The sequence below is a fragment of the Cebidichthys violaceus genome, unplaced genomic scaffold (assembly GCF_023349555.1).
Source record: "Cebidichthys violaceus isolate CVI_PGR_0920_01 unplaced genomic scaffold, fCebVio1.0.p SCAF_19, whole genome shotgun sequence".
NCBI classification, from domain to species: domain Eukaryota; kingdom Metazoa; phylum Chordata; class Actinopteri; order Perciformes; family Stichaeidae; genus Cebidichthys; species Cebidichthys violaceus.
The window spans coordinates 8,466,481-8,479,669 of NW_027176361.1; the positions used below are offsets into that span (position 1 = coordinate 8,466,481).

A 13,189-nucleotide genomic window follows, 5' to 3' on the forward strand; every position below is an offset into this window, starting at 1 on the left:
GTGGCTGGACTGTGGCGGGCTGGTGAGGGGCGATTGGCACGGAGGGATGGAAGACGAGGGCGAGGAGGGAGGGCAGAAGTTCGCTCAGGCGCTGAAGGTGGAGCTGGGCAGCGCCGTGGCTCGAGTCATAGACCGAGTTCTCCGCCTTTACACCGAGACGACGGACGCCGCTCCCTCCTCCCCTCCCGCCGCCATCTCCTTCCTCCCGTCCGACGCGGGGAACGACGGCGGGAGGGAGAGGGGAGTGTGGATGGGGCTGTTGACGAGGGGAAGAGGGGAGGACAAAGGGAGAGGTGAGGAGGAAAAGACGAGGAGGCAGGATGGAGAAAGAGAGAAGCAGGTCCAGAAAAGGAGCAACGGGAGCGTCCCGCCTCCGGGACCGCCTCACCTCGCCGAGCCGTCAGATCTGGCGATGTCATTGGCTGTACAAAGGTCACCTGACATACGAAAAGCCCACCCACTCCTCGGCCCGCCTCTCTCCGCCCACCTAAACCCCTCTCACCCGAACCTCTCCCTCCATCACCCTTCTTTACCTCGCCCTCCTCCTCTGTCTCACCCCCCACTCCTGCCTCCCGCTTCCCAACCCAAGGACCTCTCCTCCTCCTCCTTCCACCCGTCCTCCTCGTCCTCCTCCTCATCCTCCTCTTCCTTCCCCGTGCCCCCCCCGCCTCCCCCTCCACCTCCTCCCCCGCTCCCTCTCCCCCTGCTCCACTACTCCATGCAGCAGCTCTTCTCTCGCTCCCTTCACCACCCTCAGCTGGCCCACCTCCCCCCGTCCCGCAAGGACTATTTGAACTCCGACCCCTTCCTGGAGTTCTCGTCTCACCCCTCGTCTCACCCGTCTTTCCCACCGCTCCCCCTGCTCGGTCACCTCGACCCCTCCCTCGCGCGCCACGCTCACGGAGGCAGAGAGAGAGGGATGAGGGGAGACGGGGGGATGAGAGGAGGAGGAGGGATGGACGGAGGAGAGCTCTACCTGACTGCTGGGGGAATATCCTTTTGTCAGCAAAGAGGGGGGAGGAATGAGGGAGGGATGTGTGTTTGTTCATGAGTGTGTGTGTGTGTGTGTGTGTGTGTGTGTGTGTGTGTGTGTGTGTGTGTGTGTGTGTGTGTGTGTATAAAAGGACACATGTATCTCCTTAACTGGCCTCATGTATACACCCAGGAGGGCTTGTCTCCCTGCCATCTGAAGAAAGCCAAGCTCATGTTCTTCTACGCACGCTATCCCAGCTCCAACACGCTCAAGACCTACTTCCCTGATGTCAAGGTGTGTGTTCCCCATCACGGTGCTGGAGCCAGGCTTCTGTCATGGCCGAACTATAGTGACATTAACATAGAAGTAAGACTATTTCATGGCAAAGATCAGAGTTCTAACAAGCATATTTTACAGTTGAGCAACGTCCTATAGTTTTGAGTGGTTTAATTTACTTCAATTACTTACTACTTTTTTTGAATAAGATTAGGTTTTTTATAATCCTCATCTGCAAAGTAACAAATAACTACAGAAAAGACGTGAAGTAAAAATACTCTCAAAAAAAGTATTTCCCGCTGAAATGTAGTGAAGTATAAAGCAGCACAACATTTAGGACATTTTACAATTTGGAATCTGTTTTTCAAGGAACATGTTGTGTATGTAAGCTACAGAAGTCTGTATATTTATATTTGGTTGTCAGGACAATCCCTTCATAACCAGTACTGATACTCTCAATAAGCAATAGATCAAAGTGAAGGCAGTACTTTAACTTGAACTTACAAACTGAGCTCTAAACTGGAGGTAGAGGAAGAACCGTTTCAATGAAATGACTTCACGGACAGGATCACTCAAATTGTGTCATGACAGAAATACACAGAGTGTAACAGTAACCTTTACTATTAAAAATAACAGCATCTGTTGACAATGTTTAACAGAACTTTACTGTAAATTTACTGTGAATAATAAAAGACAAATGACAACAACAGTATATACAATGTTTAAAAAATGACCTTTGCCTTTTGAAAAAAAATATTTACTGTAGTTTCTGTTTTAATGTCTGTTGGTATCAATATTTCTGTAATAAGCCAATAGTTGGTAAACAATGTGTTATTGTGGTGAAAAGACAATGCTAAATGTTGCTCTCATATATTATTATGTTATTAACATGTGAGTATTAACACGGCCCTTTATGAAGCACCATAACAATTCCTCTCTTTCTTTGAGCCACTGACTCGAGCTGTCTTTGAACTCTCATTCCTAATATGATTATTAGTGTTGAATGATGTTTTCTAATCAGCACACTTTGCTCACATCCTGTCCTGCTGTGTTTCCTGTCCACCGTCTAGTTCAACCGCTGTGTCACCTCTCAGATGATTAAATGGTTCAGTAACTTCAGAGAGTTCTTCTACATCCAGATGGAGCGCTTCGCACGTCAGGCTGTCCGCGAGGCTCTCACCCGGTTGGTTTCAGTTATCACCGCTTCACCTTAAACTCAATGTGCCGCAAAACTTTTGTTTGACTGTGGTGTTTAAATTGGACCTAACATGTGGCCGCTGGAGTTCTGACACTGATTCATGCATCATAAACATGAGTTTACGTCATGAGTGTGTATGTAAACGAGTCTGTGTGATCCAGGGACGGTGCACCTCGTCTGGGCCGAGAGAGTCAGCTGCGAGTGGGCCGCGACACGGAGCTTTACCGCATACTGAACATGCACTACAATAAAAGCAACGTCTACCAGGTGAGGAGAGTGTGTCGCTATGCAGCTCGTCTACAGTCCTCGGCTGGATGCGTTGATACCTTATAGTGCCGTCAGTGGAGTGTTTCTTTTGTAGGTTAAGGACCTTGAGTCTGATTGCCTCCACGTTTTCTTTAACTGCAATACGTTAGAGTAGTAAACATAGGAGCGCCCCAAGGTTACACTTATGTTATGCCATCACTGTTGCATAATGTATAAAGTAATATACAAATAGGATGCAAACTGTAACTGCTGTCTGGCCTTGGTTTGTCTCTGTCAGGGAATGCCTTGCTAAAGATTGTAATACCAACAAGATGGAAAATATTTCACTTTTATTATTATTATTTCATTTTTAACTAACTACTATGAGGCTTCATTTCCACATACATCTTTTTTTCTCTCTAATTCTTTTATTTTCATTGAATGAGATTCTCCCACAGCTTGGTTGTCATTAGTCTTAAATAATCACAGTATAAGAGCTGATCTTTGTTTAAATCCGTGTTTAAATATGTCTGTCGTTCAACTACCGGTAACTCTAATCTGTGTACATGCATGTGTGATAAATGGAGTTGCTGTTGCATGCACCTGTTATTGTTAGGATGTACACTATGTGCAAATGGCGGGGCAGGAATGGCATTTCCTTGTTATTTTTGTTCTCACTGATGGTATTTGTGAGTCTCTTCGGATGTTTCATAAAGTATGCATACATTTTGTGGGGGATTTTTTTTTTTGACATGGTGAATACACACTTGGATGTTTGGATGCTACCACGCTACTAATATCTGGCAATTCTGGATAAAGACTGTTACACTGACTCACTCTTAACAACTGAGCTATTTGGCCACATCAATAGAACAATAGAATCATTGATTCTACACAATTAGATGACCATTGACAAGACGTCATATTTACGTCAAAGTATGATTGTCTTTGCCTCACATTTCTTATTTAAAATCTTTGGCCAGTACGGGTATCGAACCCGCGACCTTGGCGTTATTAGCACCACGCTCTAACCAACTGAGCTAACCGGCCATGTTTTTCAAAATTTATGATCGCCTCTGATTGGCTGATGATTGGTGATGGATGACAGATATTGATGGCGATTGCAGTAAGGAGTCGTTATGGCACAGAAATAAATAGAATGAATAGGAATGCAATAATAGTAGTAAAGTAATTATAATATCATCAATAACATTTCCACAATGGTTAGAAAAATGTATCCTTTGTGGATTTTCTCTTAATTTCACAATTAATGTCAAAAATGGTTGGCGACAGCAAAGTAAAAATACTCTCAAAAAAAGTATTTCCTGCTGAAATGTAGTGAAGTATAAAGTAGCACAACATTTAGGACATTTTACAATTTGGAATAGGTTGTGTATGCAAGCTACAGAAGTCTGTATATTTATATTTGGTTGTCAGGGCAACCCCTGCATAACCAGTACTGATACTCTCAATAAGCAATAGGTCAAAGTGAAGGCAGTACTTGAACTCAGGTAGAGGAAGAATCGTTTCAATGAAATTACTTCACAGAAAGGATCACTCAAAGTATTTTAAGTGGTATATTAAGGATTTTACAACATATGAGGATAGTAATGTTATACAGAGTTAGATGGCCAACAATAAGACGTCATATTTATTTAGTTTGAATGTTTTTCCTAATCGCCTCACATTTCTTATTTAAAATCTTTGGCCAGTACGGGTATCGAACCCGCGACCTTGGCGTTATTAGCACCACGCTCTAACCAACTGAGCTAACCGGCCATATTTTCCAGGGTTTAGGATCACCTGTGATTGGCTGATGATTGATGACAGATATCACCATACAGGCAGCAAAATCATGCTTGGAAAGATGCGGAGAAGCAACGCCTAATTATTCAGCACTCTATTTCTGTGTCTTAGGGAGCCTTACATTTTGTTTTTTTAATGATAACAAATTAAACACTGTTAAGAAAGAAAAAAGCTCGAGGCTAGGCCAAAACTGAAACCCTAAACCCCTCTGTAGCGCTAGAATCACAATTCACTCAGCTCATTATGAATCTGTAAAGGTGCAGCTGTTAGAGACCCTCCTGCTCGCTTCACTACACAGGTGTTTTGAGTTGACTGATTAGTCTCCTGCTCGGGTTGAAACTGGGAGCTACGCTGCAGACGTTTTGACGAGCACAGGTGTAATCAATAACCTTAATTATGCCCGCGCTCCATCCACAGTTGGAGTAGAGTCATCACACATGTTATTCTTCACACCTGTGCTGTTCTTGCAACAGAATGCGATGTCAAAAGAAATCAGGGAAATATCAAGGCATATTCTGAAGTATTTCATCCCTTGACGTTCACATTTCTGTCTGCAGGTGCCAGAGAGGTTCATCGAGGTATCAGACGTGGCTCTGAGGGAGTTTTACTCAGCCATTTGGACTGGGAGAGACAGCGACCCCTGCTGGAAGAAAGGGATATATAAGATTATCTGTAAGCTCGACAGTCCTGTCCCAGATGCATTCAGGCTGCCCGGTTGTCCTGTTGGCTGATAATCGATAATCAAGTAACATAGTACACACATGCATGCACTAAACACAAACTCACTGAAAGAAGGGGATTTTATTAAGGCATTCACAAACTGTACGCTTCCACACCGTGAGAACTGGCATGAGGAAATCCACTCAATTCTGCTATTCGGTTCACTCATAAGTCATTCATTTAAAATTAAAAAAAAGAGAGAGAATTTTAGATGTATTTTGTTTCACATAGTTTCCAGGGAAAGACGTACATGCTCAAATGGACAGACACACACACACACACACACACACACACACACACACATAGCAGTGCAGTGATGGGAGTCTTGTGACTGCACTCATCGAGGAACGTGACCGTACCATTGAATTAACACAGGGCAGGACAGGAATTCCCTCTGCAAACATTCTTCACCATTCAGCCGACTTTGTGAAAACAAAGTCGCTGCAGCCACAGAGAGGGAACAGACCGACTGACTTTAGTAACAATGTCATAGAGATATGCATACTTGCTGCGCGTGGTGTGTTGCCGTGAGATTGGCTACCGTTTCAAGCGTCGTTCATTCACCTGAAAATAGAAGATGCATTCCCTTGAAAGCCCATTCTATCTCAGTAATCAAATACACTGCTGATTGCAACTGTTTACCAATTATGGGCACTGCACAAATACATCATTTAATATAATATGATCTGTTTCAGATATTGTCAGACAAAGAGCCAACAACCTGAGCACTTATATAAGTTTCTTAGATTTTCCTCCTCGTCACCGCTCACTGTGAGCAGAGAGCAGCGTTGCTCCTGCTCAAAACCCTGCTTCCTTTTTTTTTTTTCAGAGAAAGCCGTAATATTGCAGTATAATCGTTAGTCATTTTGTACAAATGGCACCCAGCTATCACACACCAAACATTTCAGTGCTGCTCTCTGGGGGCGTTCACAGTTTTACATTAGAGACCAGTCGAAACGTTGAATATGATTGTTTGCTAGAAGCGGTTATTGTTGCCTTGTGTGCGGGTTCCTCTGGAGCGTCACAAGTACCTTGTTTGTTCAGTGCGCCCCACAGCTTTTACATTTTAAAACACATTCTCCCCGGCTGTGAGGATGCTTCTCTCTTTCTTTTTTCTCCACCAACAGAAAGCAACAGTTTGCATTAATCCAAAGTTGTTTTTTTACACCCACTTAAGAAATCAGGCTGGGGAGATCTTTAAAGAAAACGTGAGGACCAATCGTAATTAATGTTAATTATATATTGTAACTTTTTTTGGTTAATTGTAAGATTTTGAAAACATGACGTTGCCCTTGTTTTTAGAAAACTACCAGGGCAATGGTTTCAGTCAGTGGATTTATTATTGCCTGTATATCCATCTCTTTGTTCAATATTGAATTATTATATAACTTTTGTACATGATGGCACAATGTAATGAAAATGTAATTAAAATTCTGCAAAGAGGGACAATATATTGAATTTCAAATAGTAAAATGAATGTTTTGTTGTTTCCTTGACGTACTGTTATTGTTGAAATATTCACTTCTGTTTTTGTATTCCTTTAACGTGATGCTAAACTAAATAAGCCGGTTGTACAGTCAGCATATATCGACATTCGTCTCCCAAAGGCATCGCAGTAACTTTCACTCTCTCTACTGTACATCATGACTCTTATATCTAGAGGAAACTGGGCTTTCTGTTCATAAAGAAGTGTTGATTGACAGCTGCAGATAAAGTCCTCCTCTGGCTCAATGTGAGACCGAGCCCGTGTATGTAAACTATTCGTGACGTGTTTTCAACTGCATGTTTCCTATATTTGCATTACATTTCGTATTGTAATCCCTTTTTTTTTTCTCGTTGCTTTCATTGGTTTCTCTTTTATACTGTACATATTTAGATCTGTGCCTCATGCAGACTTTGGTGATTTTTAGGTGTTTGAACTTATCAGTGAATTAAAGTGATACCAGGCTTGTGTTGTGATGTCTGCATTCACACACACACACACACACACACACACACACACACACACACACACACACACTCACAAGCTCTCTCTCTCTCTCTCTCTCTCTCTCTCTCTCTCTCTCTCTCTCTGGTGTTCAGGGCCTGTTAGCCAACACTAATACCATCATACTTTAAGCCTTTAATCTAACAACACTAAAACACACACATACACACATTTTCACTGACACTAATATTTGGATGATGGCTTTGTAAGAGGCTCAGCCCTGGACTAAGTCTAGCCACCTGAGACAGCACACACACACACACACACACACACACACACACACTCACACACAGTTTCTCTGCTATGCTAGCAATGTATCCAAACCACAGAAGTCTTGCAGAAAGAGCTCCTGTTCTTTGACTAACAAGCTGGACAATGGCTCCACACACCAGTTTTAGTTTGGCATTTTGAAGCGAGAGGTTGCACAGAGCACACATATGAATGCCAATGTTCCCTAACTAACTTATTTTTGGACTTTCTTTGTCAGCCATTAACTATCAACATGCTCTTGCTATTGTTCGCTGCTATCTATTTATGAATTATATTAAGATCTGTAAAGGCTTTGTGACACCGGTCACCAGGCTTGTTTACTGGTGCTGTCAAATAAAATGGCCTCTGTGAATATTATTGCGGCATCACTTGATGTGCTTTCCCTCTTTAGACAAATCAATCACAGCTGTGCAATTGGGAATGCACCACAACAAGAATGCTTGTCACACTTTTAATAGAAATCCTCACAGCACAAAACATCAGTCTGCAGTGGCTTGACACAGAACATGCAACTTAAAGCTTAACTACAGACGGTATACAGCAGATGTGTGTAAATCACATGAAGCTAAAAGCGATTAGCTCTGAAGGGAAACTCCATCCAGCTTTATTCGACTTGCAGAACCTTTTTTTCCCATCATATGACAAGTCACTCTTGACTATAAGAAAAAGAAAACATCAAAATATCTTGTTTCATTTGAGCAGTGTGAGGTTAAACATTCATTACTTGGGTGAACTTGACTAATGTAACACACTCCCTGTGGGATTGGATGTGTGTCAGGGGTTAGTATTTCTACCGCAGAAGGGAATGTAACAGAAATGATTACATGTATCAGAATTGCATGGTCATATGACATAAGTCACAAGGTTTGCTTAAGCATTGAATGAAGTGCCACTGGCAGCCACACACACACACACACACACACACACACTGGCCGACATGCCTTAAAATCCTGCAGTAGCTCAACATTTGACTAAGTCTAGCCATCTGATAAAGTACTGAATGGGAGGTATCACACAAACTACATGTGCGTAAAACTGCCACTAGTTCATCATCGTGCATTATAGGACATGTTTGACATTTACATAATTAAAAAGCAGATTGATCATCCGTTCATCAGCCCTTCTCTCTGCTTCCCACAGCGTTATGTTTTATCGTTCTGGTTCCTGACCCGGAGAGAATTGCTCTGTATGACAGCCAGTGTTGAAGTTCCACAGCCCATCAGTGTGACAAATGAACGATTTGTACGCATGTATAAGCGGAGGTGGCTGTCCGGTGGAGCTCGAGAGAAGCAGTAGCTTATTGAAAGTAAAACAGAAGGGAATCAAACAACTTCTGCTAACTGAGCTGAGAGAGAGAACTGAGTCAAGCCGACGGAAAAGTGCCGAAATAACGCCGGAAGTCAAACAGTTTTGGCGTAAAAATCAGGTGACAGGTGAGTTGTGGGGGATCAACATTAGCTGAACATTTTATTATTTCTTTATTTTTTTCATCATTTTTGCAACATATGACACGATTTAGATCGGTAGGGATTTTCTGGAGTTTTTGATTTTCCTTTTTTGGAAATCACATCAATCTGGAGCTGTTTGCTTTTTATCTTAACAATAAACATTTGGAGATTTCAGTTGATTAATCCAGTCGTACTGGTCCGTGCTGATCCGCGCTGGCTGTTTCTACAACTCACTCTTCAATAAATGTTGATTATTTTTCCCTTTACCTCCAGTTTGTGCGCTTATCCTAGGATCTTATTTTGAAACCCACCTCTCCGGAAGTTTATTTTCTCTTACCGTGGCTGCCTTTATGCGGGTCTCTACCCAGACAGGAACGTGACCCGCAGGACGATGGCGTTACCGGTGCTGCTGTGGCTGGAGCTGGGTCTGTACACCAGCTGTTTCGTCTGTGGGATTGTTACCGCCGCATCCATCACCATAGTGCAGGTGACTTTACCCAGAAATGAATCACTACTCATCCATGTACTTCTTTTATCGCAACCCTCTTCCGGATAAACTCACTTTTTCAGTGCTAGAAAGTTTCAAGTTCACTTAAGAGACAGTCAAAAAGAAAAACCTCTTTTGTGGCACGTATTTCTCTGTTTAATTCTATACTTAATGACATTTTTTATTTATTTGCGTTGTCTGTTCTAAAAAAAAAGCCTAGCAGGCCAATTTTAAATCAAAATGATTTTTTAAGATTATTTTATTTTAAACAGCATAATTATGTCTTACTTTTAACGTATCGTTAATTGTCAAAACCAGAGCGCGAGCAGGTAAAAAAACACGCACTTTTCTCCTGATTGCCTGTCTATGGTGAGTGTTGTTGCAAGTCTCGGGCTGTCGGGCTAAAAACATCACAACGTTTAGTACGTTGTTCCTCATCAAACACACTATAGTGCCTCAGGGAGAATGAGGCTACAGTATAATATACTATATATGTATACTATATATAAAGTCGCTCATTCCATTAATTTAATTAGCTGCGCTCCTTTTACGCTGCTGGCTAAATGCTCTGTAAAAAAGATAACGTTCATTTTTTAAGGCTTAAAGTCCACTTTCTCTTCTCGATTAAACCAGGAAATGCGGGCATGTAAAAATGTGCGCGTAACCGTGAATGTGCGCTGCTCTCATCATGTGACCAGATGATCCTCGTGCCCAATTATTCTCTCTACTTCTTTATAGAAGTCAGATGCTGCAGCTCGTGCGTGTGTGTGTGTGTGTGTGTGTGTGTGTGTGTGTTCTGTGTTCTGTTTTGTTTTTGCAATTCTACCAGTGATGAAGTTATTGAAACAATGTAATGAAAATGAAACTATTACCCTACATGTAAATGGAGCCAAATTGAAATTTCTAAATAAAATCTCTTGTCTCTCAGGGTACCTTTGGAGGCCGGTGCATGCTGTATGGACTTGTCAACTACAATGTTACAGCCGGCCTTATCGGGATCGAGTCGCCCAGCTCCTCGTCTCTGTGCTACTTCGTGTCGGCCATATCGGTCATGGTAGCAGTGGTGTGTTTCTCGGTGACTCTGTACTGGCTGTACACGTTCTGCATCGACGGGGAAATGAGAAGGTAGCGGCACGTGTCATGAAACTTACTTTATAACTCTGTGATGATCTTGTTCTCCAACTTTACTGCTTGCCAGCCCTGTGGAAGCTTATGTTACACGGCTTTTCAGACATCTTGAATTCAGTTGTTCAACTCGGGTTATATCAACGTTTGAAGGCTGACTTTTAGAGGTATGATGAACTTAATTGATCACGCAGAAATATCTAAGCTGAGGCAAGTTTTTAAAGTTGGCACTAGTCAATGTTGCCAATAAAAATAGCAACGCAATATGATGTTAAAGCTGATACCAACAAGAATTAAAAAAACAGATCAAAACGAGCAGTCATAGCATATGACTGCTGTTGCAACGCAGTCATATGTGAGTTTGACGTCATTTCCTCATTGGGTCAGAGGTTTAATTTTCCTTTCTGTCCCTTCTGATCTCCACAGGGATCGCATGTGGATGAACCTGATTATTGCTGTAAGCGGCGTCTTCCTCTTCTTCCTGCTCATCACGGGGTGCGTGGTGAAGATCGGACGGGACACACTCTGCAACTCGATCATACAGAACGTTCCCAACATCACCAGGTGGCGCGCACACACACACACACACACACACACACACACACAAAAGATGCATTAAAACTTAAATATATGTCACTTTCTAACATGTAATCTATTTCTGTCTCTCAAGCTGTGAGGAGGCCCAGACCAGGAAATGGGTCAGTCCGATTAGAGGGGGACGATTCTACAACAGTCTCTACAAAGCCGAGGTCAGTGGGCCTCATTCCGTGTTTGATTTGATGTCTTGAATGGATACTTGTAACTCTTTACATTATGTTGACAAAGTACCAGTCAACATACCCAATCTACTGTGATTACGAACTAGGGAAAATACAACATTTTACAATATTTTCATGTTCAGCCCAAACGTTCCCTTTTATTCATATATAGCAACAAAAAAAAGCTTGCCGATATAGTGGCGGCTGCTGTAAAGTATCACTTAGTCAATATCTATGTGTAGAGGGTGTGTCCATTACTAACTGCTCTGACTCAGATGAAAGAGCTTCATGTCCCTCCCGTGTGTCATGTGTCGTCTCCTCCCTGACCCCCCCCCCCCCTCAGACGGCAGTGTGGGTCAACTTCTTCCTCTGGCTCATCATTGGGGTGCTGGTGATCGTCCAGAAGCGTCAGGGTTCAGGGTCAAAGGTGATCGTAGGAGGGCAAGGAGGCTACGGCGGGCCGGCCGGAGGGCTTTTCGGCGACGCGGGGGTGACGGCTGAAGAGACGGAGCCATTTTTCAACCAGCCCCCAAAGCCACAGTGAAGGACGGGGGACACGGAGGACTTACAGAATCACGCACGGGAGCACAACATGAGAATGCGGGAGTAGATGTGGGAAAAGGGTAAATACGTTTGGTGAGCACTGCGCTGCCGTTGCAGGTTTGTCCAGTGAACACACTCTGAGATATTGTATGAAAATAGTTCCAGTAGTTTGTGATAATCTTAGTTTAATTTAGGATGTTGCGGCACTTAGATTCAATAGAAGCATCGCCCCTCGACGAGGATGGGATTCGAACCCACGTGTGCAGAGCACAATAGAGTAGTACTTCGTTGCCTTAATTAACCACTCGGGCACCTCGTCAGGTAAAGACTTTTCATAACCACCGATGCTCTCAAGCCTCCTTTTGACCACATGATCCAGACACTTGACCTGCTGATACGTACATTTATCAGTTTCCCACATCTACTCACAAAAGCCACGTCAAATGTCTGATTACTGGATCACACAGACGTGCATTTCTTCATTCAGATGGTGTTTCTGTTTACATCACAAGAAATTGAACAGTGTTTTTTGCAGGCATTTCTTTTTTTTTATTTAATGAATGTGCTCAGATTTTGTATTTTTGATGTGCACGTGTCCTTTATAAACAGACACAGAATTAACATGGTCCTCAAAAGCTTTTTTTTTTTTTTTTTTTACCCTTTGAGAAGTTTGTGCTTTGTGTTTCTACGATGTGCCCAGCAGTTTTACTTCTGTATCTTTATTTATAATGAAGTGTTTCATTTGACATTGAGGCCAATCGTCATTTCTCTTCATGTTGTGTTTGTCATGTGATCTCAGATGGTTCAGTGTAACTATGTGAGAGAGAAAAAAAGAAACACTGTAAAGAAACACTTGCTACGGCTCGAAATGGCGGGGATTTTTACTTTTAGGTATGACATTATATGCTAACTGTTACATCGGATATCCAGTCCAGGTTCACTCACAGGTGCGCATCAAATACTTCAGTCTGATACTGTGTTTAGGTTAAAGATGTCAAGATATTAACAACGTAGTATGCACTGATGCTACTTGACACTTGGTGCGCTACTTTTTAAACCAATAAACCAAAGAGTTAAACCACAATGACTCAAATGTGCTTTCTGTTAATGTGGAACTGTGTCTCCCTCTGCTGGTCCCTAACAAGTACTCACCTGTACCTTTGTAGTATCTTCTTTCATGTTTGAATGGAGAATAGTCTTATGATAACAAAGGCAATTCTTCCTGAGTATCTGGATAAAGTTGCATGTTGTTTAATGAGAAAATCGTATTACTGTGGCTATGAAGGGCTATGAACACTGAAGGGACAAAAATACTGTATTTATTTTGCCATCCCATCCAAGTAATAAACAGC

The 13,189-nt window shown here is 42.5% G+C and overlaps 2 protein-coding genes, 1 long non-coding RNA gene and 2 other non-coding genes across 5 annotated transcripts in view; 2 read left to right on the plus strand and 3 right to left on the minus strand.

Annotated features, from left to right (window-relative positions):
- Positions 1-7,170, plus strand: part of prox3 (prospero homeobox 3) — an 11,625-nt gene extending 4,455 nt beyond the window's left edge. The window contains exons 2-6 of the mRNA XM_068713513.1: positions 1-991; positions 1,160-1,267; positions 2,320-2,432; positions 2,609-2,714; positions 5,057-7,170. The exon at positions 1-991 is cut by the window's left edge and continues 889 nt beyond it. Coding sequence (XP_068569614.1) covers positions 1-991; positions 1,160-1,267; positions 2,320-2,432; positions 2,609-2,714; positions 5,057-5,230 — 1,492 coding nt within the window. The 3' untranslated portion in view covers positions 5,231-7,170. The remainder of the gene's footprint in view (positions 992-1,159; positions 1,268-2,319; positions 2,433-2,608; positions 2,715-5,056) is intronic.
- Positions 3,670-3,743, minus strand: trnai-aau (transfer RNA isoleucine (anticodon AAU)). Its single transcript has one exon. It is a non-coding gene; the product is annotated as a tRNA-Ile (tRNA).
- trnai-aau (transfer RNA isoleucine (anticodon AAU)) lies at positions 4,399-4,472 on the minus strand. The gene has a single exon. It is a non-coding gene; the product is annotated as a tRNA-Ile (tRNA).
- LOC137874654 (uncharacterized) lies at positions 5,086-9,399 on the minus strand. The gene is made up of 3 exons (XR_011103326.1): positions 9,262-9,399; positions 5,725-5,783; positions 5,086-5,142 (listed from the first exon to the last, which is right to left on the minus strand). It is a non-coding gene; the product is annotated as an uncharacterized lncRNA (long non-coding RNA).
- On the plus strand, positions 9,276-12,921 carry tmem179ba (transmembrane protein 179Ba). The gene is made up of 5 exons (XM_068713514.1): positions 9,276-9,411; positions 10,340-10,536; positions 10,963-11,100; positions 11,207-11,285; positions 11,638-12,921. The coding sequence occupies exons 1-5, from the start codon at positions 9,316-9,318 to the stop codon at positions 11,836-11,838; spliced, it is 711 nt and encodes a 236-aa protein (XP_068569615.1). The 5' UTR covers positions 9,276-9,315; the 3' UTR covers positions 11,839-12,921.
- Positions 12,922-13,189: the final 268 nt, after the last annotated feature.

Coding starts and splice junctions, on each gene's coding strand:
- tmem179ba (XM_068713514.1), top strand. CDS start 9,316: ATGGCGTTACCGGTGCTGCTGTGGCTGGAGCTGGGTCTGTACACCAGC. Junction 11,101..11,206: donor AACGTTCCCAACATCACCAG/GTGGCGCGCACA, acceptor CTGTCTCTCAAG/CTGTGAGGAGGCCCAGACCA. Junction 11,286..11,637: donor ACAGTCTCTACAAAGCCGAG/GTCAGTGGGCCT, acceptor CCCCCCCCTCAG/ACGGCAGTGTGGGTCAACTT.